We start from the raw sequence: 22,148 nt of genomic DNA on the forward strand, positions 1-22,148 counted from the left end.
TGAGCGCATGCGTGGGGCGTGACCGGGGTGGAGCTTTTCCCGGGGGCGGAGCCGGCGGCCCAGAGGTTCCGTTGCGGGGGCGCGGCCCAGGCCCGGGAGGCGCCGGCGGTTGGTGCGCGGCGGAGGGCGTGGCGCAAGGCGCAGCGGCTGGCGAGCGGCGGGAGGCGGGCCATGGCTCTGCTGCTGTGCCTGAGCATGACCGCGGCGCTGGCCCGCGGCTGCCTGCACTGCAACGGCAACTTCTCGGAGAAGTTCTCCTTCTACCGCCATCACGTGGACCGCAAGTCCTGGTGGGTGGGCGACATCACCGCGTCGGGCCTGCTGCTCACCGACTGGAGCCAGGACACCATGAAGGAGCTCCACCTGGCCATCCCCGCCGAGATCAGTGAGTGCGTGGCGGGCCCGCACCCCCGCCCCGCCGGGCGCCGGCCTCGGCCGCTCACCCGCCTCCCCACCCCGCCCCAGCCCGGGAGAAGCTGGACGGAGTGGCGAGCGCCGTGTACTGGGAGATGGATCAGCTGTACCAGAGGAAGATGTTTTTCCCGGGTAAGGGGCGGAGGCCCACCCGCCCCACGACGCCCTCTCGGCCGAACGCCGGGGCCTGACTTCCCCCGTCTCCCCCGATCAGGGTATTTTCCCAACGAGTTGCGGGCCGTCTTCCGGAAGCAGGTGCAGCTCATCCAGAATGCCATCATAGAAAGTGAGCCAACAAGGGCCGGGAGCGGGGAGGGGTGGTGGTGCCCAGGGCCTCGGGGTACTTCAGAGTCCCAGTTGAGGCTGGGGGTTCTCGGCCAAGGCATGGCTGAGGCTGGACAGATGTGAGTACAGCAGCTGGCAGGGGACAGAAGTGGGGAAGGGCGGCTCCCTGAGAAGAGGGCCCTCCATTCCGTGGGCACCAGCGGGGCGCTTTGAAGGATAAACCCCACTGCTCCGTGCCACCTCCTCCAGTAGGGCCCCGCGGGCACCACGTGCTGACGCTGCCTGTCCTGTAAGGCTACCATCCCAGGCTGCGGGCTGCGCTGAGCCTCGGCAGGCCTGGGAGGACGGGCTGGAGTGAGGGACGGCTGGGCCTGCCAGGAGGGTGCCATCTGTGCTCTTGTCGCAAACAGGCCGCATCAACTGTGAGCGTCACTGTGGTGAGCAAGCCTCTGGGGCGGGCAGCGTGGGCCCGGAGGCCGAGGCCGTGGCTGTGGGGAACCTGCGGCTGCTCTGGTGTGTTGCAGGCATCTTCCAGTACAAGACCATCTCCTGCACCGACTGCACAGACTCGCACGTCGTCTGCTTTGGCTACAATTGCAAGTATGGCGGGGGGGTATCCGTGCTGATGGCCCCTGCTGTCTGTGGGCCCCCAGGCTCACCCCCAGTGCCTCTCTGCCTGCCTCCCTGGCCCTTCATCACCTGGCTGGGGTGGGGTGCGGAAGGCCCTCCACTGGCCCGACTCAGGGCCACACCGCCTCACGTCCTTGTCTCCCCAGGTCGTCTGCACAGTGGGAGACAGCTGTGCAGGGCCTCCTCCTTTACATGTGAGTTGGGGCAGCTGGGTTCAGGGAAGGGTCCCCAACAGAGATCACTTGGCCCCTGATTTCAATCCCCTTACTGTTGCAGAAATGAGTGGCACAAGTAAGTCCCCCCTCCCCAAACCCAACGTAGGTTTTACCAGAGCAATGTCACGCGTGCCCCCCAGGTGAGCGTGTGCTGGGTGACCACTGGAGGCAGCACCTGGCCTTATGCTCAGAGCCCCAGCCCCTTCCTCCCTCCAGTGGTCTCTGAGCTCTGCTGGCACAAGGGATGCACATCATCTTGGTTAAAGGGTCCCTGTGGTGTCTGGTCCTACCCCCGCCCCAAGCAGGTGGCAGGGCTGTGGTGATGGATGTGCCCAGTGGAGGGGCCTTGGGGGCTAAATGGGGCCCCTCTGTGTTTTTAGAGAGAACACCAGCACGAGGTAAGCCCATCCTCTCTAAAGCCCAGGCCTTCTGGGGGTTTGGGGGCTGGCACGGGATCCCTCAGGTGAGCGGGGGTGGGCAGGGCTCTCTCTGCACCCCGACACGCCGGACGCTCTGCCACAACTGTGAGATCACCGCACCAATAAACTTCCGTTCCTCCTCCTCCTCCTCACCGGACACAAAGAACCACTCCAGCCTTGTGAGTGACCCACAGGCTGCAGGGGCCTGGGGGGGCTTCTGGGACAGGGGTTGGCCTAAGCCAGGGGTCAAAACCCAAGGACTAATTTGTGGCAGTGGCCCTGGTGCCCCCCACCACTTTTGCAGACACAGCTGTGGGAGTGTTGGGTGTGGCCCCAGCAGAGACACCAGGGAGGACGGGCAGGGGGACAGAGGCACCTGTGTCTCCTGCAGCCTGGTGTCACCCAGATTTGCATGTCTGGAGCCCCCGCACCTGGCCAACCTGCCTCTGGAAAATGCTTCCGAGTGCCTCACAGAGCACTGACGGCCACAGGGCCTGCCCCACCGTGACGCAGGGCCGGGACTCCACTGCGCGGTCCAGCCTGACCCTGTGGAGCAGGCCTGCTGCTGCCTCGGATCCCCCCTTCCACACCGGGGCCTGGGCTGGGCCGGGAGGAGGGGAAGGCGGGTTTCTGTATAAATTATCGACGCCAGGTGGGACCCCAGAGCTACTTGACGAAATCATTAAATGTCCCCGATATTTCTCACCAAGGTCAGTGCTGTTGGAGCAGGGGTGGGGCTGCGGGGACTGGGGCTCCCAGGCCGATCCCCACACCTGGGCACACCTGGGCAGGCTGGGACAGAGGTGGGTAGGCGCTTTGGATGACACAGGAGACTGCAGCTGGTGAAGACGAGAGCCAGCTTCATCCAGGTTCGTGTGTCGGACCGTCCCTCAGCCAGAGGCACACGGGAGCCACTGTTCCTCTCACGTGGCTTCTTCCTGCTGATGCTCCACATGGGCTATGGGGAGACGGGCCCAGCGTGGCCTGATGCAGGGCCAAGCACTGCAGGAAGGCTCGGGGGCCAGCGTGCTGCCAGGAGCCCAACCTTGTGCCTGCAGTGCTGTCCCAAGGCTGGTGGTCCTTGGCCGCCCAGATGACTTCCTCCCCCACAGCCCCCTCTTGCCCTGTGTCCAAGCAGGGGCACAGGATGGCTCCTGAGGGGAGACAGGACCCCCCATCCTGCTGAGGTGTCACTGACTCAACGCAGGCGCGGTTTCCACGGGAGCATGTTTCTGTCAGGGACACGCATGGTGTAACCACCACATCCCGTGGGGAGGCCCTGGAAGCCGTGCTGGGGTAGGCCAGTGGTCACACAGGGCGCCTTGGACGAATGCCACCCAGGGGCGTTAGGAGAGGGGCTGGTTGGTAAAGAGGACCCGGTGTGGTGGGGGGGCCGGCGCCCCTCCCTGTGCCGCCAGTCTCTGATGCCTGGACACTCGCCTTCCCAGCCTGCACAGGGCTGGAAGCGGCTGGGGCTCCACTGGGGCGGTGGGTCACGGTGCCAACGGGGTGGGGGATGCCCGAGGCCTGTCCCCATCAGGACTCCGGGCTGGGCTTGGCTCCCTGGCCTCCTCCCACCCGGGCTTCCCGTCGGCTGACCCGGTCTGACCTGCCCACACGCCATCAGTGAAGCCCTCGGAAACATGACCTGAAGCACAAGCAGGACCTTCCTTCCGGCAGCTGCTCCTGCCGCTCACCGTGCGTACCCCACTACCAGTGGGAAGAGGGGGGTGACCACACGGAGCCCATGTACCCCCTGACCCGGGGCCTTGACAGTGTGTGGGGACCACATCCTTCCCGAGGGGCGTGCAGGGGGATGCCCCACAGCCCCGCTGTGTTGGGAGCCACACAAAGACAACAAGATGGCCACAGTTCATGAGGTTCCTGCTTCACTTCCTGGAGATTAGCTGCGAGCCCGCGCGCGCCAACAAGAAAGCCCGCGCGCGCCAAGAGATACTCTTCTCCCCCTCCTTCCCCATTATCATATACCAATCAGAATGCAACTCGCTGCGCCATCCCTGCTATGCAGCCAATCCCCTGCTTACAAGTATCCTATGGCCCACTCTGCCCCTGAACACTGGTGTATATCTACCCCCGTCTTACAATAAAATTTGAAGGCTTGATCAGAATACTGTCTTGCCTTCGCTCTTCTCTCGCCCCCATTTTCTTTCAGGTCGGATCCCCCTCGTCCCCACAAATAACTAGGTCCCGCTGGACGGGACAAGTGGCGCCCAACGTGGGGCTCGAGGCGCGGATCCTTCGCAGGCGGACCCCCGAGTAAGATATCGTCTGGCCAGACCCCTTCTTGATGAAACAATAGGAGACGCCTTTCGCCGCTCACGGAGGTCGTCGTCCCTGGTGAGTACCGGCCGCCTTACAAGAAAATGGGAACTAAATTAAGTAAAGAAGCGGTCTTCATAAGAGACCTAAAAAGTTCACTTAGGGAGAGAGGAGTTCGAGTTAAAAAGAAAGACTTGGTAAAGTTTTTTATTTTTGTTGATGAAGTCTGTCCGTGGTTTATCATTAATGGCCCCGAAATTCATCCTAAAAAATGGCAGAAAGTAGGTAGAGATTTAAATGATTATCTTATCAAAAACGGCCCTGACTCTGTTCCTGTTTCAGTATTTTCCTATTGGGGTCTTATCAGAGATATTGTTGAAAATACTGACCCTGATAAACGTCAACTCTTGTCAGTGGCAGAATATTGCCTCCGCCCCCTATCTCGGGCGGCCTCAAAATCGTCTCTTTCGAGTGATCCCCCTGCCCCAAAATCAGCTAAATCCCCCTCCCCTAGCCCGACACCATCTTTGCTCGGTGCCCTCCATGATACCCCTCCCAAATGTTGCATTTATCCGCCTCTCCCTCGAGATTCGGACTTTGTCGATACACAAAAGGTTTTTCCAGTCGTGACTAAGAGCCAAAATGGCGAGCCTTTAGATCCGGGAGACGCGGCTGAACTAGAAGACGAAGCGGCCAAGTATCACAACCCAGATTGGCCCCTTGCCGCCCCGTCGCTTAACCCCCCTTCTTACACACCCCCCGTTTTGAAAAGAGCCTCTTACACTCCCTCTATTCAGCCTCCCAATGTTTGCGCCCCGGCCTTTTTGCCCCCGTCGGCCCCTCCGCTACCCCCTCCGGCTCCCGGTCCTGTTAGCCCCCCTACCAGCACTAAAGACCTAATAGCACAGATAGTAGAACAAAGAATAACTTGCCATCTCCAAAAATTAGTTGTCTCCCAACCAGTTCGTCCCGCATTATATTCGCAAAGGGGCCTCTCTAAGAAACCGCTTACAGCCACAAAACCTAAAAAACAACCTAAAAAACTGCTCTTTCCTGTTCTTACCCGGGCCTCCGCCCGCTCTGGCCCCACCTCCACAACACATAGTCCGGAAGAGGGCGATCTTGAAAGCGACGGCGAAGACGCCCCTGCTGCTCAGGAAATAGAAAGTGAGGGAGAGGAGCAGGCTGAGCCAGAGCCGGCCGAGCCTGCCGATGGCCCTAGAGAATTTCACAAAATCCATTTCAAAAGCTTAAAAGAGCTGAACGCGGCCGTTAAAGCTTATGGCCCCAATGCCCCTTTTACCCTTTCTGTTCTTGATTCGCTGTCTCGAAGAGGACATTTACTCCCAGGTGAATGGCTGCGTATAGTCCAGGCTGTGCTTACCCGTGGTCAGTTTTTAACTTGGAAGGCAGATTTTGCTGACCGCTGTCAGACCATCGCTGCTGCCAATGTAAAAGACCCTCATTCCCCAACAGCGTCCTAGACTTTTGATAAGCTTACGGGACAGGGCAGATATATCTCTGAAACCAGGCAGCAGCGCCTTCCCCTTGGTCTTTTATCTCAAGTGAAAGATGCCGCTTTGGGCGCTTGGATATCACTCCCTGCTTCCAGGACTGCTAACACTCCTCTAACTAAGATCACTCAAAGCTCGCAAGAAGACTATAGCGAATTTGTTAGCAGACTGTTAGAGGCCGCCGAAAGGACCCTTGGTTCCGCGGCTGCCAATGATAAGATTGTAAAACAGCTAGCCTATGAAAACGCCAATTCGGCATGTCGAGCCGTCCTCCGCGGTAAGACTCGAGACAAAACTCTTGATGAAATGCTGAGAATGTGTAGAGATGTCGATCCTTTTACATCCAAAGTCCAAGCCCTTTTAGCTGTAGGTGCCGCTGTTCAAACTCCCCCGGCTTCTTATCCTCCTTCCTTCCCCAAGGGCGCACCGCCTATGCGTAACTGCTTTAAATGTGGACAGCCAGGCCATTTCGCTCGCCAATGCCCTACCACAGCTCCTCCTCCTAGAGTTGGGTCAGTCCCCGGTATTTGCCCTCGCTGCCATAAGGGGCGGCACTGGGCCAAAGAGTGCCGTAACAATCCAACAAATCCTTTTTACAGTACCACAAATCCTTTCACCCCCCCTTTTCAGGGAAACGAGCTGAGGGGCCAGCCCCGGGCCCCCCAGCCAATTCCATTTCAGCCGGCCTCGGGGAACAGCCTAGCTGTAGCACTCCCGCCCTCTATCGGGCCACACCCGGGAGTGCAGGACTTGACCTCTGTGCCTCCTCCTCAACAATATTAACGCCTGAAGAGGGAATTACAATTATTTCCACAGGAATTTATGGCCCACCTCCCAAAGATACTTATTTTCTAATTTTAGGGCGAGCTTCCACCACAATAAACGGCCTTATTGTCCACCCTTCCTTAGTTGACAATGACTATACTGGAGAAATAAAAATTCTTGCTAGTGCCCCCCAGTGCCCTGTCAGCATTATGAAAGGTCAGCGCCTTGCGCAGGCGCTCCCCCTCCCTTTAAGTACATCTCACCCTGCTATTCATAAGCAGCGAGGCTCCTCTACCCCAGGTTCTTCAGACTTATATTGGATCCAAGCTATTACTAAAGAACGCCCCACTCTTAAACTTAAGATCCAAGGAAAAGTATTTGAAGGAATTTTAGATTCGGGGGCCGACTCTACGGTCATATCTCAGGCTTCATGGCCCTCCAGCTGGCCCTTACACGCTTCCTTGACCCATCTACAAGGAATTGGGCAGTCAAGAAACACCTTACAGAGCTCACAGTTATTAAACTGGGAAGATGAAGAAGGAAATACCGGATTCATTCAACCCTTCGTAGTTCCTGGGTTGCCGGTAAATCTTTGGGGAAGAGATATCCTTTCTCAAATGAAGGTCATCATGTGTAGCCCTAATGAAGTTGTAACACAGCAGATGCTTTCACAGGGTTACCTCCCTGGTCAGGGGTTGGGCAAACTAAAACAGGGAGATCCCAACCCGATACTGGCCACGCCTAAGATAGACCGCTCAGGTTTAGGGTTTGAAAAACATTTTTCGTAAGGGCCGTTGCTCCTCCTGCACTCCAGGCAGACAAGATTACTTGGAAAAGTGATGTTCCTGTCTGGATCGATCAATGGCCCCTTACCACTATAAAATTAAATGCAGCCATAGAGTTAGTGCAGGAACAGCTGGCTGCTGGACATATTGAACCTTCTACATCCCCTTGGAACACCCCAATCTTTGTAATCCAAAAGAAATCAGGCAAGTGGAGGCTCCTACAAGACCTCAGGGCGGTTAATAAGACTATGGTCTCTATGGGCGCATTACAACCGGGAATTCCCTCTCCAATAGCCATCCCTAAAGGGTATGTCAAATTAGTAATTGATCTAAAAGATTGCTTTTTCTCCATACCTTTGCATCCTGATGATTGCAAACGTTTTGCCTTTAGTATACCCATTACCAATTGTGTAGGGCCTTCTCCCCGGTTTCAGTGGAGAGTTCTCCCACAAGGAATGGCCAACAGCCCCACTCTTTGCCAAAAGTTTGTAGCCCAGACTATAGACCCCTTTAGGTTGCTCTTCCCCACTTTGTATATTATCCATTATATGGATGATATTCTTCTTGCCGGTCCTGACCAGCAACAGCTCTATGCGGCCAGTCAACAGCTAGTCACTGCCCTCCGAGATCGAGGACTACAAATTTCCCCAGAAAAAGTCCAGGTCCACCCCCCCCAACTTTTTTTAGGCTTTGAATTATTTTCTAATAAAATCCTCACTCAAAAAATTCAGTTAAAGAGAAGCTCCTTAAACACTCTTAATGATTTTCAGCGTCTGCTAGGAGACATCAACTGGCTCAGGCCTTATTTAAAGCTGACCACCGGAGAGTTAAAGCCCTTGTTTGATGTCCTACGTGGAGACCCTGATCCTTCCTCCCCCCGCTCGCTTTCATCAGAAGCACAAAGGGCATTAACCATTGTAGAGCGGGCTATTTCTGAACAGACCATTAGCTACTTCTCTCCACATCTAAGTTTGTGGCTGCTCATTTTCCCTACCCCCTTCTCCCCTACAGGAGTCCTTTGGCAAAACCATCCACTATTTTGGGTTCATTTGCCAGCCTCCCCCCCTAGAGTCTTAGCTACCTATCCTCAATTAGTTGCTGCCCTCTTACGTTTAGGCCGAGAGGCAGCTCTCAAGTTGTTTAGGAGAGACCCTGAAGTTATAACCCTCCCATACAATACATCTCAATTACAATGGCTTATTCAACATGATGATGATTGGGCAATTAGCTGCACCTCCTTCCAGGGGACAATAGACAATCATTACCCTGCAGACAGATTAGTCCAGTTCCTTCAAAAGACCCCAGTTGTCTTTCCCAAGAGGACTAAAACCACGCCAATTGCTGGGGCCGTAATGGTGTTCTCTGATGGGTCCTCCTCCGGTATAGCCGCTTTCAGTATTAATGGGCAAGTTACTCGAATACAGACAGACCTCTCTTCTGCACAACTTGTTGAACTAACTGCAATAATCAAAGTTTTTGAGCTTTTAATAGATGCCCCCTTTAACCTTTACACTGACAGTGCCTATGTAGCAACCTCTGTTCCCCTATTAGAGACAGTGCCTTACATACGTCCCTCTACAAATGCTTCCCCCCTATTCGCAAAATTGCAAAAATTAATTCTAAACCGCGATGCCCCTTTTTTCATCGGGCACATACGCGCTCACACTGGCCTTCCAGGGCCGCTTGCCAAAGGCAATGACAGAGTTGATCTGGCGACTCAATTAGTAGCCTCTGTCACGTCAGACTCACCCTTGGCTGCAGCCCAACGGGCTCATGAACTACATCATCTCAATGCTCATACTCTTAGACTCAAATTTTCAATCACCCGAGAACAGGCCCGCCAAATAGTTCGGCAATGTCAAGGATGTCTAACTCTCCTCCCAGAGCCTCATAACGGAATCAACCCCCAGGGGTTAGTTCCAGGAGAGATATGGCAAATGGATGTCACTCATTACCCTCCCTTTGGTAAATTAAAATATATCCATGTGTCTATTGACACATGTAGTGGTTTCCTATGTGCATCCTTGCAAACGGGAGAGGCAACTAAAAATGTTATTACCCATGTTCTCTCATGCCTGGCATATCTACCACCACCTAAAATCTAAAAAACTGACAATGGGCCTGGATACGCCAGCTCTAGCTTTAAACAGTTCTGTGCGCAGTTAGGTATTAAGCACATAACAGGAATTCCCTATAATCCCCAAGGCCAAGGCATTGTTGAAAGAGCCCACTTAACCCTTAAAAACATGTTATTCAAACTTCAGTCGGGGGGAGAAGTACTCTATCCGAAAACAGGTAATGCAAAGACACTCCTAAATCATGCACTGTTTGTTCTTAATTTCCTTACTTATGACTCCGCGGGTAAAACCGCTGCTGATCGCCTTTGGCATCCCTCCACGGCAGATAATTATGCACAGGCTATGTGGAGAGATCCGATGACCAACACATGGCACGGGCCTGACCCTGTGCTCATATGGGGGAAAGGACATGCTTGTATATATGATGCTAAGGCACAAAATGCCCGATGGCTCCCAGATAGGCTCATTAAACTCCTAGACACAAATAGAGGCAAAAACAATAATAATTCCAGTCCAGGGCATATTAACCCCTGAGAAGCCTTCCCTTTCTGTTTATTTTCAGGAGGCAAAAATGAAGATTTCTACACTATTGACCCTCGTCATGACCTTTCGCCCCGTTTGGACCCATCAGATTTTCAATTTCACCTGGACAGTCACCAGTGAAGCAGGAGACGTCGTTTTCAGTTCTTCTACCTTAGCAAGTTCCCCCCCATGGCCTGTTCTTGCCCCTGACCTCTGTGACTTGGCCGCTGGAGCTTCTGCAGCCTGGGGGACCCCAGACATTTACTTTCCTTTTTCCACCTCCCCTGAGACCTACCCTGAGGGACAATCTACCACCTCTCCTGGGTGTAACAACACCCCTAGGAGAACCTACCTCAGAGAAACAGAATTTTATGTTTGCCCGGGAGCTCATAGAGATCGAGCCCTTAACTATAAATGTGGATATAGAGACTCCTATTTCTGTGACTCCTGGGGGTGTGAGACTACAGGAGATGCTAGTTGGAAGCCTAGCTCCACCTGGGATTATATAACTGTAAGTAGGGCTTGGAATCCCAAGCCTAACTCAACTGTTACCCCAGAATGTCAAAGCACCCAATCCACAAGGGGGCGATGTACACCGCTCTCCATTGCCTTTACTGACAAGGGAAAAAGGGCCCCTATTGATAGATGGCTCAGGGGACATGAATGGGGGCTAAGGCTTTATGTTTCAGGAAAGGACCCTGGGCTCACTTTTAAAATCAAATTAATTCGATCCATTCCAAACGCCAACAAGCACGTTGTCCTTGGCCCTATTGCCCCTAAGGCAAGAGACCCAAGACCTTCTAACCCTTCTCCCCTGTCTACTAGTACTGTTTTCCAGGCCTTGCTCCCCCCAGTTTTACCCTCTACAGGCGAAATCCTTAAAGGCCTGGCTAATGTGACTGCAGAATCCCTTAACTCCACTGGATATAGCGAGTGCTGGTTATGTTTCTCCCCCGTTCCCCCGTTTTACGAAGGGATAGCAGTTTTAGTAAACACCTCAGCAGACCTCATACTTACCAATGACTCCAGCAAGACTCGCTGGTCAGACCCCTCCCGTTTTTCAGAGACCTCTCCGGGTCTCACATTGACGCAGCTTTCGGGAATAGGCCTCTGTATACATAGCCCCGTCTTGCGTCTACCCCCTCAGCTAATACCCATTTGTAACAGCTCCTTCTCACCCCCGCTGTCCTATGAATTCCTTGTCGCGCCCAACGGTACTTATTTTGCTTGCTCCTTTGGCATAACGCCCTCTGTTAACCCGCGCTTGCTAATATCTAACAATGAATATTGTGTTTTAGTCATGCTCATGCCCAAGATTTCCATACATCCCACCGAAGACCTCCTTCCATATTACTCGGGCTCTACTCGCACTAAGCGTGAGCCAGTAACCGCCATTACCTTATCTGTGATATTAAGATTAAGAGCAGCTGGGGCTGGAACAGGCATTGCCTCCATAATTACTTCTAAACAACAATATTATGCTCTTAGTCAGGCTATTGATAAAGACATACAAAATCTGCAAGAAGGTTTAGACAGCCTGAAAGAATCTGTTGTCTCTCTCTCTGAGGTAGTGCTCCAAAATCGCCGAGGGTTAGACCTCCTTTTCCTGAAAGAAGGAGGCCTCTGCGCTGCTCTTAAAGAAGAATGTTGCTTCTATAAAGACAAAACAGGGTTAGTGCAAGATAGCATTGATAAAGTTAAGAAAAACCTAGAAGCCAGGCAAAAACAAAGAGAAAAGGATGAGGCCTGGTATAAAAACTAGACCTCTGCCACCCCTTGGTTAACTACTCTGATCCCCACCATCCTTGGACCCTTGGCAGGATTCTTCCTTTTAGTGTCTCTTGGCCCTTGGGCCTTAAGAAAACTGACAGTTTTTATTCGAGAGCAGGTTGACCAGCTCGTCAAGCCAGCGGTTGCTGTTCATTATCACAGACTTACAGCCTGTGATGAAGAGTCTTACACCGAACCAACCAATGCTCCCGGTCTCCGGTTCTCAACTTTACAGGCGCCTCAACCATGGTACCATCGATTCTGGCACCGTACTTAATGTGGCCCATATGCTGGTCAGCCAGAACCAGACATACCCCTAACTATGAGGGTATGGGCATCGAGATGAGTGCGAGACAAAGTACCGCAAGGGAGGGTTCTTCCTAGAACCTCTCTGGTCCTCCCTGAGAATACGCCTGGCTTGCATAGAGGTTGGTATCCATATGTACATAAAGCCTTGATATATTAAGATCAATTTGGCTTTCAGCTCTGCCTCTCCTCCCTAAAAGATACCGAGAGCATTTGCGAAATGTTACCCTGCTGGAGGAGCCAGGCCTCTATTCCCTCACTCGATTAAGGCCCACCTTTCTGAAATAAATAGAAAGGGAGGAGATGTTGGGAGCCACACAAAGACAACAAGATGGCCACAGTTCATGAGGTTCCTGCTTCACTTCCTGGAGATTAGCTGCGAGCCCGCGCGCGCCAACAAGAAAGCCCGCGCGCGCCAAGAGATACTCTTCTCCCCCTCCTTCCCCATTATCATATACCAATCAGAATGTAACTCGCTGCGCCATCCCTGCTATGCAGCCAATCCCCTGCTTACAAGTATCCTATGGCCCACTCTGCCCCTGAACACTGGTGTATATCTACCCCCGTCTTACAATAAAATTTGAGGGCTTGATCAGAATACTGTCTTGCCTTCGCTCTTCTCTCGCCCCCATTTTCTTTCAGGTCGGATCCCCCTCGTCCCCACAAATAACTAGGTCCCGCTGGACGGGACACCGCTGGGCGGGGACCCCTGATGGGGGCAGAAAACCCACAGGTGGACAGATATGTTTTGCAAGTTTATTGGATCATCTTGACACAAAATCAGCACAGCAGCGTGGTATGTCTGTCTCTCCTTTACCTGGGAATGTCAATAGCAAATAAATTCTCATAGAACACATCATACAGTTTCGAGATTCTAGAATCACTGCACAGGATTCCGTAATAGATACTCTACATGCTAAAGTGACAGTTTTCATCAAAAGGAAAAGTTAAAACGTCACTGAGGACCATCATCTCTGAGAAAGTTCTCACAGGGCCGCTGGGGTCCCCCTGCCCTGCCCGTGAGGTGCACTGCAGGAGCCCCACTGCACCAGCACGTGCTTCCCTGTGGGGGCCGCAGAGTCAGGACTGGGCCTGCCCGGCTGCTGCGAGCACACACCTGGGGAGCATTTAGTGGCAGGAGGGACCCAGACTCACAGCACACCCCCACTCTCCCCAAAAACGCCGCCTGACACCCATCCCACCCCACAGGAAGAGATAAACCCCAGTAAGGTCCAGTCCCTGACCCACCAGGGGCCGGCTGGACCCCCACCCTCAGCTGAGGCTCCCTGCCTGGCACCCCGCCATTGTCCTCCTGCACTCGGCACGGGGTGGGGACGCAGACAGCATGACAGACCACAGCCTGCATTACCCTCTCCTGCCAGGTGTCCTGGGCCTGTGGCCGTGAGGGGTGAGATGTCGCCAGACAGGGTTTTGGGGACTGGTGGGGGCTCAGGTGACTTTACAGAAGCAGGATGCGCCACCCTGCCCCAGTCCGCCCCAAGCACCCGACCTTGGGCCCACCAGGTCCTGGCCCAGAGTGCTCATGCTCACACCTCACGCAGCCCCTGCTGGTCTGGGGGCTGGAACGGGCTTCTCGCTAAGGAGTGCAGGACGGGGCAGAGTGAACGAGATGATGGATGAATCTGCGCGGAATGTGACCTCGACACCAGAAGGGTGGCGGGCAGTGGACCTGAATTACTGATGGGCAGACGGTCCCCGTGGCCAGGGGAACCTGAGCCTGGACTCCACCGGGCCGCAGTGCCCCCCTCTGCTGCGGGGCCACGCACTCAGCACTGGGCCAGCGTCCCTTTCATCTCCTCCAACAAGTTGTTCAGAAGCGTGCAGTCGCTGCACTTCCCATCGACCGACACGGACTTGTCACCCTGAGGAAGGGAAACAACGTTGGTCATTCTGAGACGCTGCCTGGGGACTGCGCATATCCTGCCTCCAATCTCAAACACTTTCCTATGCCATGGCGCTTTGATGATCAAAGGGAAGCGTTCTGGGTCTCCCTCGGGGGCCTCACTCCCCAGGCAAGGGCGGCCAAGGCGCGGAGGCCTGTGGGGACTGGGGACCCTGCCTGGAACCGGTGCGGTGGCAGAGCTCGGTGGGGCGGGGCGACCAAAGCCACACCTTCTGGCTAGGGGTCCTAGAGATGGGGACCACAAGTCTGCTCACGGACCGCTGGGGCCACTGGGCACTGAGGACCTGCAGCCCTCACCCAGGAGGCCGAGATCACCTAACCTGGTGTGGCCTCACCCGGGGCCGCTCTGCAGTGCAGGACAAGGACACTGGAACCAGATCCCGTGGCCGCAGCCTGTGTACCCACGTTGTCCATGGGGCTGGACAGGCCCAGGCTCTCAGCAGGGTCCGAACAGTCAGGGTATCACCCACAGGCCAGGGCAACAGCACAATGGAAAATGCAACTGACAGACAACCACCCTAAGATGAGGGACTGCGAGGCCTCTGACCAGGCTTTAAGGCAGCTCTTTTGAGACCCTCCGTCCAATAAGCAATCAAAAACTCTCGAAACAAATGGAAAAGCAGAACATCTCAGCAAGAAATGAGCAGCAGGCAGAGCCACCAAGGGGAAGGCTTAGGCCTGAGAATCCCAACAACCAGAATAAAGAGACTCACTGATGGGCCCAGCAGCAGGGCAGGCACGACACAGAAGGGGGCCAGACGGGCTGAGGCCGGCAGACGGGAGGCGCGGTAACAGAAGGCCCGAGACGCCTGTCAGCGGCGTCCAGAAGGAACACACGGACCACAGTGCTGAAAAAGTATTTCAGCAACAGCCGAAAACACCTCAAAGTTTGCAAAAAACACAAATGCACACATTTGAGCAGCTCTACAGACTGCAGATAAACCCAAGCACGTCAATACCCAGACACATCAGAAGCTGCTAACACTGAAGACAAAGAACAATGTTGAAAAACCTTGAAAGAACCAGAAAAAAATGGTGCATTCCTCTAGAGAGAGAATATTGGTGCAGATGGAGCACAGGTTCCTGATCAGAAGCAGGGATGCCGAGAGAACGGAACGGCCCATCCAGCGGCACCAAGAGAAAACCCTGGGAGCCAACTCCATACAGCACAGACAGCCCCGGGGAGCAGCGGCGTGAACGACCAGATGCAGGAGCCGGCTCACGGCCCGCAGCCCCGGGGCAGAGCTGTGCAAGGCGCTTCCTCAGACAGAGCTGGAAGAGAACGTGGATGGGTGGAGAGGGGCAGAGATGGCTGACATGTGGCAGCTGTGGTGCGGCGGGAGGGAGGAGGCACCCCACATGGGGAAGTCCGAGAGATTGGACAGCTAAGCGGATACAGCACCATCCCAAGCACGCACACCCAAAAGACCAGTTAAAGTTGGGTTCTGAGCCAGGTGCACGTGAGCCAAAGCAGCAGGAGCGGGACGGAGGTGGAGGGAGCCGACCTAAGACAGGTGACATGGGAGACAGACCATGGACACCACGGTACTTTTGATGCAAGTGGTTCGCACAGACCCATTAAAAGACTGGCAGCATGGGCACAAACTGAGACCCATGGCCAAGTCTACAAGGAATTCTTTCCCATCGAACAATAAGGACAGGTTCCACATGAAAGATGTACCACGGAACCACCCACCAAGAGCTAGCAGGAGTGGCTATATTGGTGTGGGACTCACAGACTTGGGAACAAAGAAAGTGACATGGGGTGAAGAAGTTCACACACCCTGCAAACGGATGCACACACCCAACAGCCCCGATACACACAGAGCAACCCGACAGGGCTGAGGGGCAAAGACATCCTGACAGCCGCCGACCCTCCACCATCAGGACAGAGAAAATCCACAAGGATCCAGAGCAACTGGAACTGCCATCCCCTGGCGGGGCCTCGGTGACTCAGCAGTGCACACACTGCTTCCAGGCACCCACGGGGCGACCACGTGCTGGGCCAGCACACAGCCTCCCCGCACCAAAGGACGGAGGTGAGGCACACGTCCTGGGCCCCCCGCGGAATCAGACTAGAAACCCACAGCAGCCGAGCAACAGGGGACTCTCCCAGTGCCGGGAAACTAAACTAACTTCCTTCCAGGTGACCTATGGGACAGATAGTCGTCTCGACAGAAATTACAATATATTTTTAACTGTATAGACATGAAAACAAACAAAACAACAATTTGTGGGGCTCAGCTGAAGCAGTGTGCTTAGAGGAAAATTTATAGCATTAAGCAGTTGATTAGACAAGAAGTCTCTTGGAAAGGTATAAGCTTTCTCAAGAAACTCACAGAAGAGGAAGATAAACCCAAAGCAGAAGGAAAGAGGTAACGAGCAGAACTCAATGCAATTTATTTATTGTTTAAAAAACAGAAGTTTTTAAAAGTTGGTTTTCAAGTTGATCATTGAAAAGATCAATGAAATTAATGAACTTCTAACCAGGGTAACCAAGAAAAATGAGAGAAGACATCAACAGCCAGCATCAGGAACGAAGGGGGTCATCACGACGGACACAGGAAGCGGCCTCACACCACACAGCCCCAACCCCCAATCGCTGGCTTAGGTGAGGCTAAGTCCCTGAGAACTGCAAACTGCCATATCTCACTAGAGGAAACAGACTGCAGATCTTAGAACTGACGAAGGAAACTGAACTTGCGGATAAAACCCTTCAGTGAAAAGCCTCCAGTCCCAGAGGGATCCCCCAGAACGGTCAGGAACGTGTACAGAAGAAATATGCCGATTACAGGCAGTCCCTTCCACAAAGCGCAGGACGGGACACTTCCCACCTGGGTCACTGGGGCCTCTGGTGCCCTGGCGCCCAAGCCAGAGATGGCGAAAGGCCACTGCTCCCCACACGAGCAGGCTCCAAACCCTCATGGGGACAAAGCCTGAGCTCAGCACTACGCCGACACCAAGGAAGCCCACAGGGTGCCAGGGCCAGGGGACTTGGTGCGGAGGGGCGGGGGCATCTCCTGGGGGGCGGGGTGGCAGGGGAAGGGTCTGGCCACCTCGCCTCCGTGAGGGGCTCACCTTCTTCACCAGGAGGCAGATGTGGTGGCCCTGGATGGAGCGGCTGTACATGGAGGCACACGAGTCCACTCGCTCCACAACTGCAACAGAGGACAGGTGAGGCCAGGCCGCAGGGTGAAGCTGCCCCATGGGGAGCAGACAGAGGCTGCACCGTTTAGCAGCCATGTCAAATCTCTTACCGGAAAAATGGTGATGAAAACAGATCTTTGCCAGAAGGTTCTGGAAGGACATACGAATGCCATCAACTTTGATTGAGCTCATGCTCAGGTCCCCAGACTCCAGCAACTTGGCAAAGGCGTCGCTGTGGGAAGAACCGAGGACAGGAGGCTGATGACGGGTGGGCGGGCTCACCAGCGTCAGGGCAGATAAAGACCCCAGCCCAGGGGCGGTCCCGCCTGTGGGTGCCTGCAGCTCAAAGTCTCTGAGGGTCTTACAAGATGTCATGGGCTGAACGGTGCTCTCCCCAATTCCTATGTTGAAACCCTGACCTGCAGACCCTCAGAGAATGTGACAGTTTAGGAGGCAGGGCCTTTACAAGGTAAGAGGTCCCGGGGGACTCTGTGCTGGACCCAGAGTGCTGGAAGGGAGACGACATGGAGAGGTTGGCATCTACACACCACGCTGGCCTCAGCCTCCCAGGGGAAGTGCTGGCGCCTGCTGCCTGTGCTCTCTGTTCCGCAGCCTGCATGGGCTACCATGCCGGAGACGCCCGGCCCTCGTGCCGTAGGGCGGGCGGCCACGCACCTGTAGCACGGCGTCGTGATCAAGTATGAGGTGCAGCTGAAGTGCAGCTTGAAGTCGAGCTTCTCGTGGGTCGACCCTTCATCGTTCTGCCAGGAGCAAAGGTGCGGGGTGAGTGGGGGCAGCTCCCATCGGGATCTTGCTGGCCCTTGAGACGCCCGGCCCTGGGGTCTGGGAGCTCTCAGCTTGCAGAGCAGGCGCAGGGGTCCAGGAGCTCTGGACGCTGTGCCAGCCACACGTACCTTGGCAATGAAGGACAGGGTCCCCTTGAGCTTCTGGGCCATAACAATGCTCTGAATGGTGAACACAAACTGGGCTTCGTTGGAGATGCCTGCAAGGGTAAGGGGTGGAGGGCTGGCCTCAGCCTGGTCAGGAGGCCGGGCTCAGTCCCAGGGCACAGGTGACAGGAGTAAGTGGGGGCTCCTATGGGGGCGTGGCCACACCTCCCACAGCAGGTTCGTGGTGCCCAGCCACAAGCAAGGGCCTGGTCCCCCGGGCTGCAGGACTGAGGGAAGGAGCGGCACCGAGGGGACAGGCAGTACCTGCAAGCTTGGCCCCACTGAGCCCCCCACCTCTGCCGAGCCCTGCACGCCCGCTCACCCGGGGGCAGCTGGAAAGGCACAGGGACACCATCGTGGACAGAGGAGCCCTCTGGCCGGTCCAGCTTGGTGTTGAGCGAGTCCAGCACACTGAGCTCCATGTTCTTGAGGAAGCTGCTGCTCTGGTTTTCCAGGACGATGGACACAGTGACCTGGCTGTCCTTCTGCAGGCTGCCCTGCACATCATACATCTGCACAGAGCACAACAGCTTAGAGCCACGGGCCACGGGGGGCCGGCCACGCTCACTCCGCAGGCAGAGAAGCGGGAGAAAGGGGCATGGCGACCCTCCAAAGCCCTGCACCTCAGCCTTGTCTGCAACGGAAGCCATTCCCGCCCTGTCCTTGACAAATCTGCTGTCGCCTCAGCCTTGCCCTGCCCACAGCGAGCAGAGAGCAGACCGGCCCTCGAGGGGTTCTTTTCCCAGAAGGCCTCATGGACACCCAGGGCCTCTGAAGCCCCCAGGGTGCAGACACCTCCCCAGGTCCAGAGAAGGGCGCCCCAAGCCTGCATGGCCCTCCCGAGTGCGGTGGCTCACCATTTTAATGTAGGAGTTTTCAGCCAGGAGGCAGTAGCTGGACATGGGCTGTGAACAGAGGAGGGCATTTCAGCACTGGGCTGCACGCGCCCAGACGCCACCTGCTCACAGAACAAGGCCTGCCGACAGCTGCCACATGCCCAGGCAACACCAGGAGGAGCCCCCAGGGCCCAGATGGCACGTGTCCACACCCCAGGGGCTCCCCACACCCCCCGGCAGCTGAGCTCTGCCACGCAAGGGCCCTGCCAGGGAGGCGAGTGAAGTACCCCTCACCGGGAGAGGCTCCTCCTCATCCAGCGCGCCGTTCTCCACGGGCGCCGCAGGCCCTGGGCTCGGGCGCCGCCTCCTCTTGGGCCTCTTCCTGTCCTCGGCCCTCACCTCCTTCTCCCCCTTCTTCTTGTGGTGCTGCTTCTTATTCTTGGAAGGCTTCTGAAATGGGGGAGGTGAGCTCAGCCCCAGCTCCCACCGCTCCGCGGCTCCTCCGGGAGCAGACGGGCAGGCAGCGCCCTCGAGTCATGTGACTTGAGACACGGACTGACCGCACCCAGGAAGGGGCCCGCACGCCATAATGGACAGGCTCCAAATCCTCAGGCCAGGGGCCCTGCTGGGCAAGGATGGAGCTCACTGCCAACCGGGATAACACACAGGGAAAGTGCCAGAACAGACACCTGGTTGGCAACTCCCCCTGGAGCTCCCTGGCGTGCACCCCTGACAGGTTAAAACACGGCTGGAAAAAAACGTCCACACGTGTCCACAGCAAAGGACTCAGAGAAAATGAAGCAACACGCGTCCAACCATAGATGGAGCATCACGCAGTCATGAAAAGGAAGCCTGCCATGCACCACACGCGGACAGACCCTGAACACACGCCAGACACACAAGGCCACGTGGTGTGTAGCCTCATTTCTGTGACACGCCCACAGCAGGTGGATGCACAGACAATGTGGGCTTGTGGGTGCTGCGGGCTGGGGAGGGTGCCTAGCTCATGGGGATGGGGTTTTTCTGGGGTGGTAGAATGTTCTGGAACTGGACAGAGGTGGGGTGTGCACAACCCTATGAACGTACTAAAGCCAGGGACTTGCTTCCTTTAAGGAGATAAACTTCCCAGAGTAACGTATAGCCTGGTGAAGCTGACCCCAGCCATCAGACCCCCAGCACAGTGATGGGAGACTGCCGTGAAGGCCCCAGCGGGCCTCGTGGTGACACCCGGGTGGTGGTCACAGCCCTCCTCCCGCAGCCCCCTGCGCGGGCACACGGCCCGCCTGCGAGGTCGGCCCCTCACCCTCTCGGGGTCATGCTCCTCGCCCTCCTCCTCTCTCCTGGGCTCCTTGCCCTCCTCCTCAGGGGCGGTGATGACAGTGGCCGCCTTGAGCTCTTCCTGCAGGGAGCGGGTGCTGGGACTCTAAGGGCAGCCAGGGCTGGGGACAGTTTCCTGTGACCTGAACTGCCCTCATGCAGGGGACACCCCAGGGGCACAGGCCCAGGCCCTCTACAAACACTGTCTCCTGGGGCAGCACAGGGACAGGCCTGGCTGGCCGGGCACTGGCCAAGGCCACCATGTGAGACCCTGGGCTGTGGGCCTCACTGACAGGAGGCTGCTGCCGGGCTCAGGGACGCCAGCTCTGTGCCGAGGGTTGGCCCGACAGCCACTGTTCCGACAGCCGCTGGCTGGGTGGGATCCTGAGCACGGGACGGAGCTGGCCCAGGTCTGGCTTCTCCGTGTAAGGCACCCCCACCATTCACCCACCCCTGGGGACGGGCAGAAGGGCTGGCGTGGGCAGCACCCAGAGTAGGGCTCCTGGATGCTTCAGAGAGGCAGCTCTGCTGGGCTGAGGTCGAGGGGCCATGTGTGCAGCTGCGGGCCCTGAGAAGCCGACACAGGTGGCCCACCGGGCTCTTACCGTGGCCGGGGCAGGCAGTGGCGTGGTGGACAGCCAGAAATCTAAGTCCTCACCCTGAAACCACAGGGAGACCTGTCTTTGGCTGAGGCAGCAGGAAAGGCCCCAGGGAGGCCCTGGCAGACACAGGGGCCTGTGGGAGGCCCTCCCGGTCCGCCCAGCACAGGACCTGGGCTCAAGGAGCCGACAATGACCGTCTTGGGGGCACGCATTTCCTGCTCACACCCTTGCTGCTAGAAGAACCACGTGCGGCCCTCTCGCGCACCTGGGCGTCCCGGCCCTGGGCCCGGCCCTCGCCCCTCTCCTTCTCCCGCCTCTTCTCCTTGTGCTTCTTCTCCTTCTTGAGTTTCCTGCTCCTCTTCTCTAAGACAGGGACGTCCCCTTTCTCGGGGGACTGCAATGTCTCGGCGTCTCTGTGTTTCTGGACGGGCAGCTGCTCGCTGTCGGCTAAGGGCCTGGGACGGGGGCGGGGTCACAGGAGTGCCCCCACCCCACCCACACACGGCCCCACACGTAGCCCCCAACCTGGCCCCACCTACTTGTCCAAGTCAATGTCCAGGGCCCTGTAGGGGTCGTTGGGGTCCTTTTCGTCCTCGTCACTGGGCAGAGCGTTCTGGAGGAGGGAAGGCGCTCCGTCTAGCCCCTGCCCCTGCAGAGCCAGGCCTGAGCGGTCTGCGAGCCCCTCCCCCTTCTCCGAAAGGGGCCACCAGGTCTGCGCCCACGAGGGCATCTGACTGGGGCCAGGAACTCAAAATGGGTGAGGGTGGGGTGCACTGAGGCCACGAGGCCGCTGGAACCGACGGGCTGGAGGCCTCCTGGACGGGGAGGCACTGCGGCGGGGCCCCCGACCATGGCGGGGGGGCAGGTCGGCGCGGACAGCGGGCAGGCCAACCTCGGGCATCTCCTCCGTGACGATGTCCACCCGCTGGGCGGGGGCGATGTCCTCGTCACTCTCGTGCAGCGAGCCGTGGAGCCGCGCACGGCCCCGCTTGCCCTTCTCCCTGTGTCTCCGCCTCGCCTTGCCCTTCTCCAGCCTCTGCCTCTGCCTGCGCTCCTCCTCCAGCTTCACATACTGGTCCGACGCGGGCATCCCTGAGGGCAGGCAGGCAGGCGCTCAGCCACTGCCCTGTCGAGGCCGGCGGACGGCAGCTCTGAGAGCCGTGTGCGGGGGCTCCTGCGGGCATGAGGGGCCTCGGGCACCACCCCCTGGACACCCGGCCACAGGCAGTGGCTGCCTGAATGCCAATGGAGCCAAAGGGTCAGGGGGTGGTCCCGGGGAGATGAGGTGGCACCAGCATCGAGGTATAGGGCCCCCATGCTCCTCTCATCTACCCTGAGCTGGACCCTGAGCCCAGCAGGCAGGGGCAGGTGCACAGAGCCCGAGTGGCT

General features: G+C 56.7%; 2 protein-coding genes across 11 annotated transcripts in view; one reads left to right on the forward strand and one right to left on the reverse strand.

Annotated features, from left to right (window-relative positions):
* The first annotated feature begins 52 nt into the window (after positions 1-52).
* On the forward strand, positions 53-12,548 carry IZUMO4 (IZUMO family member 4). 8 transcript variants are annotated; one of them, XM_036890620.2, is made up of 10 exons: positions 53-385; positions 466-546; positions 629-700; positions 1,110-1,136; positions 1,224-1,299; positions 1,476-1,523; positions 1,606-1,620; positions 1,925-1,942; positions 2,128-2,142; positions 2,355-2,668. In XM_036890620.2, the coding sequence occupies exons 1-10, from the start codon at positions 172-174 to the stop codon at positions 2,443-2,445; spliced, it is 657 nt and encodes a 218-aa protein (XP_036746515.2). In that variant the 5' UTR covers positions 53-171; the 3' UTR covers positions 2,446-2,668. The 8 variants fall into 8 exon arrangements, 6 of the variants coding, with proteins under 6 accessions (XP_036746515.2, XP_057345640.1, XP_057345637.1 ...); XR_005025978.2 differs by having other exon boundaries at positions 54-385; positions 1,606-1,684; positions 1,850-2,142; XR_008992963.1 differs by having other exon boundaries at positions 54-385; positions 1,606-1,684; positions 1,925-2,142.
* Positions 12,549-12,725: 177 nt separating this feature from the next.
* The window catches only part of AP3D1 (adaptor related protein complex 3 subunit delta 1), a 34,073-nt gene continuing 24,650 nt past the window's right edge, over positions 12,726-22,148 (reverse strand). For 2 of the 3 annotated variants that reach the window (XM_057489641.1, XM_057489643.1), the window contains 13 exons: positions 21,652-21,851; positions 21,299-21,372; positions 21,025-21,214; positions 20,763-20,816; positions 20,144-20,239; positions 19,135-19,290; positions 18,862-18,909; positions 18,327-18,516; positions 17,969-18,057; positions 17,730-17,815; positions 17,165-17,286; positions 16,986-17,065; positions 12,726-13,866 (listed from right to left, as the gene is read on the reverse strand). In XM_057489641.1, coding sequence (XP_057345624.1) covers positions 13,771-13,866; positions 16,986-17,065; positions 17,165-17,286; positions 17,730-17,815; positions 17,969-18,057; positions 18,327-18,516; positions 18,862-18,909; positions 19,135-19,290; positions 20,144-20,239; positions 20,763-20,816; positions 21,025-21,214; positions 21,299-21,372; positions 21,652-21,851 — 1,481 coding nt within the window. In that variant the 3' untranslated portion in view covers positions 12,726-13,770. The remainder of the gene's footprint in view (positions 13,867-16,985; positions 17,066-17,164; positions 17,287-17,729; positions 17,816-17,968; positions 18,058-18,326; positions 18,517-18,861; positions 18,910-19,134; positions 19,291-20,143; positions 20,240-20,762; positions 20,817-21,024; positions 21,215-21,298; positions 21,373-21,651; positions 21,852-22,148) is intronic. The other variant, XM_057489642.1, reaches the window with a different exon arrangement.

This window comes from Manis pentadactyla, chromosome 12, assembly GCF_030020395.1.
Source record: "Manis pentadactyla isolate mManPen7 chromosome 12, mManPen7.hap1, whole genome shotgun sequence".
NCBI classification, from domain to species: domain Eukaryota; kingdom Metazoa; phylum Chordata; class Mammalia; order Pholidota; family Manidae; genus Manis; species Manis pentadactyla.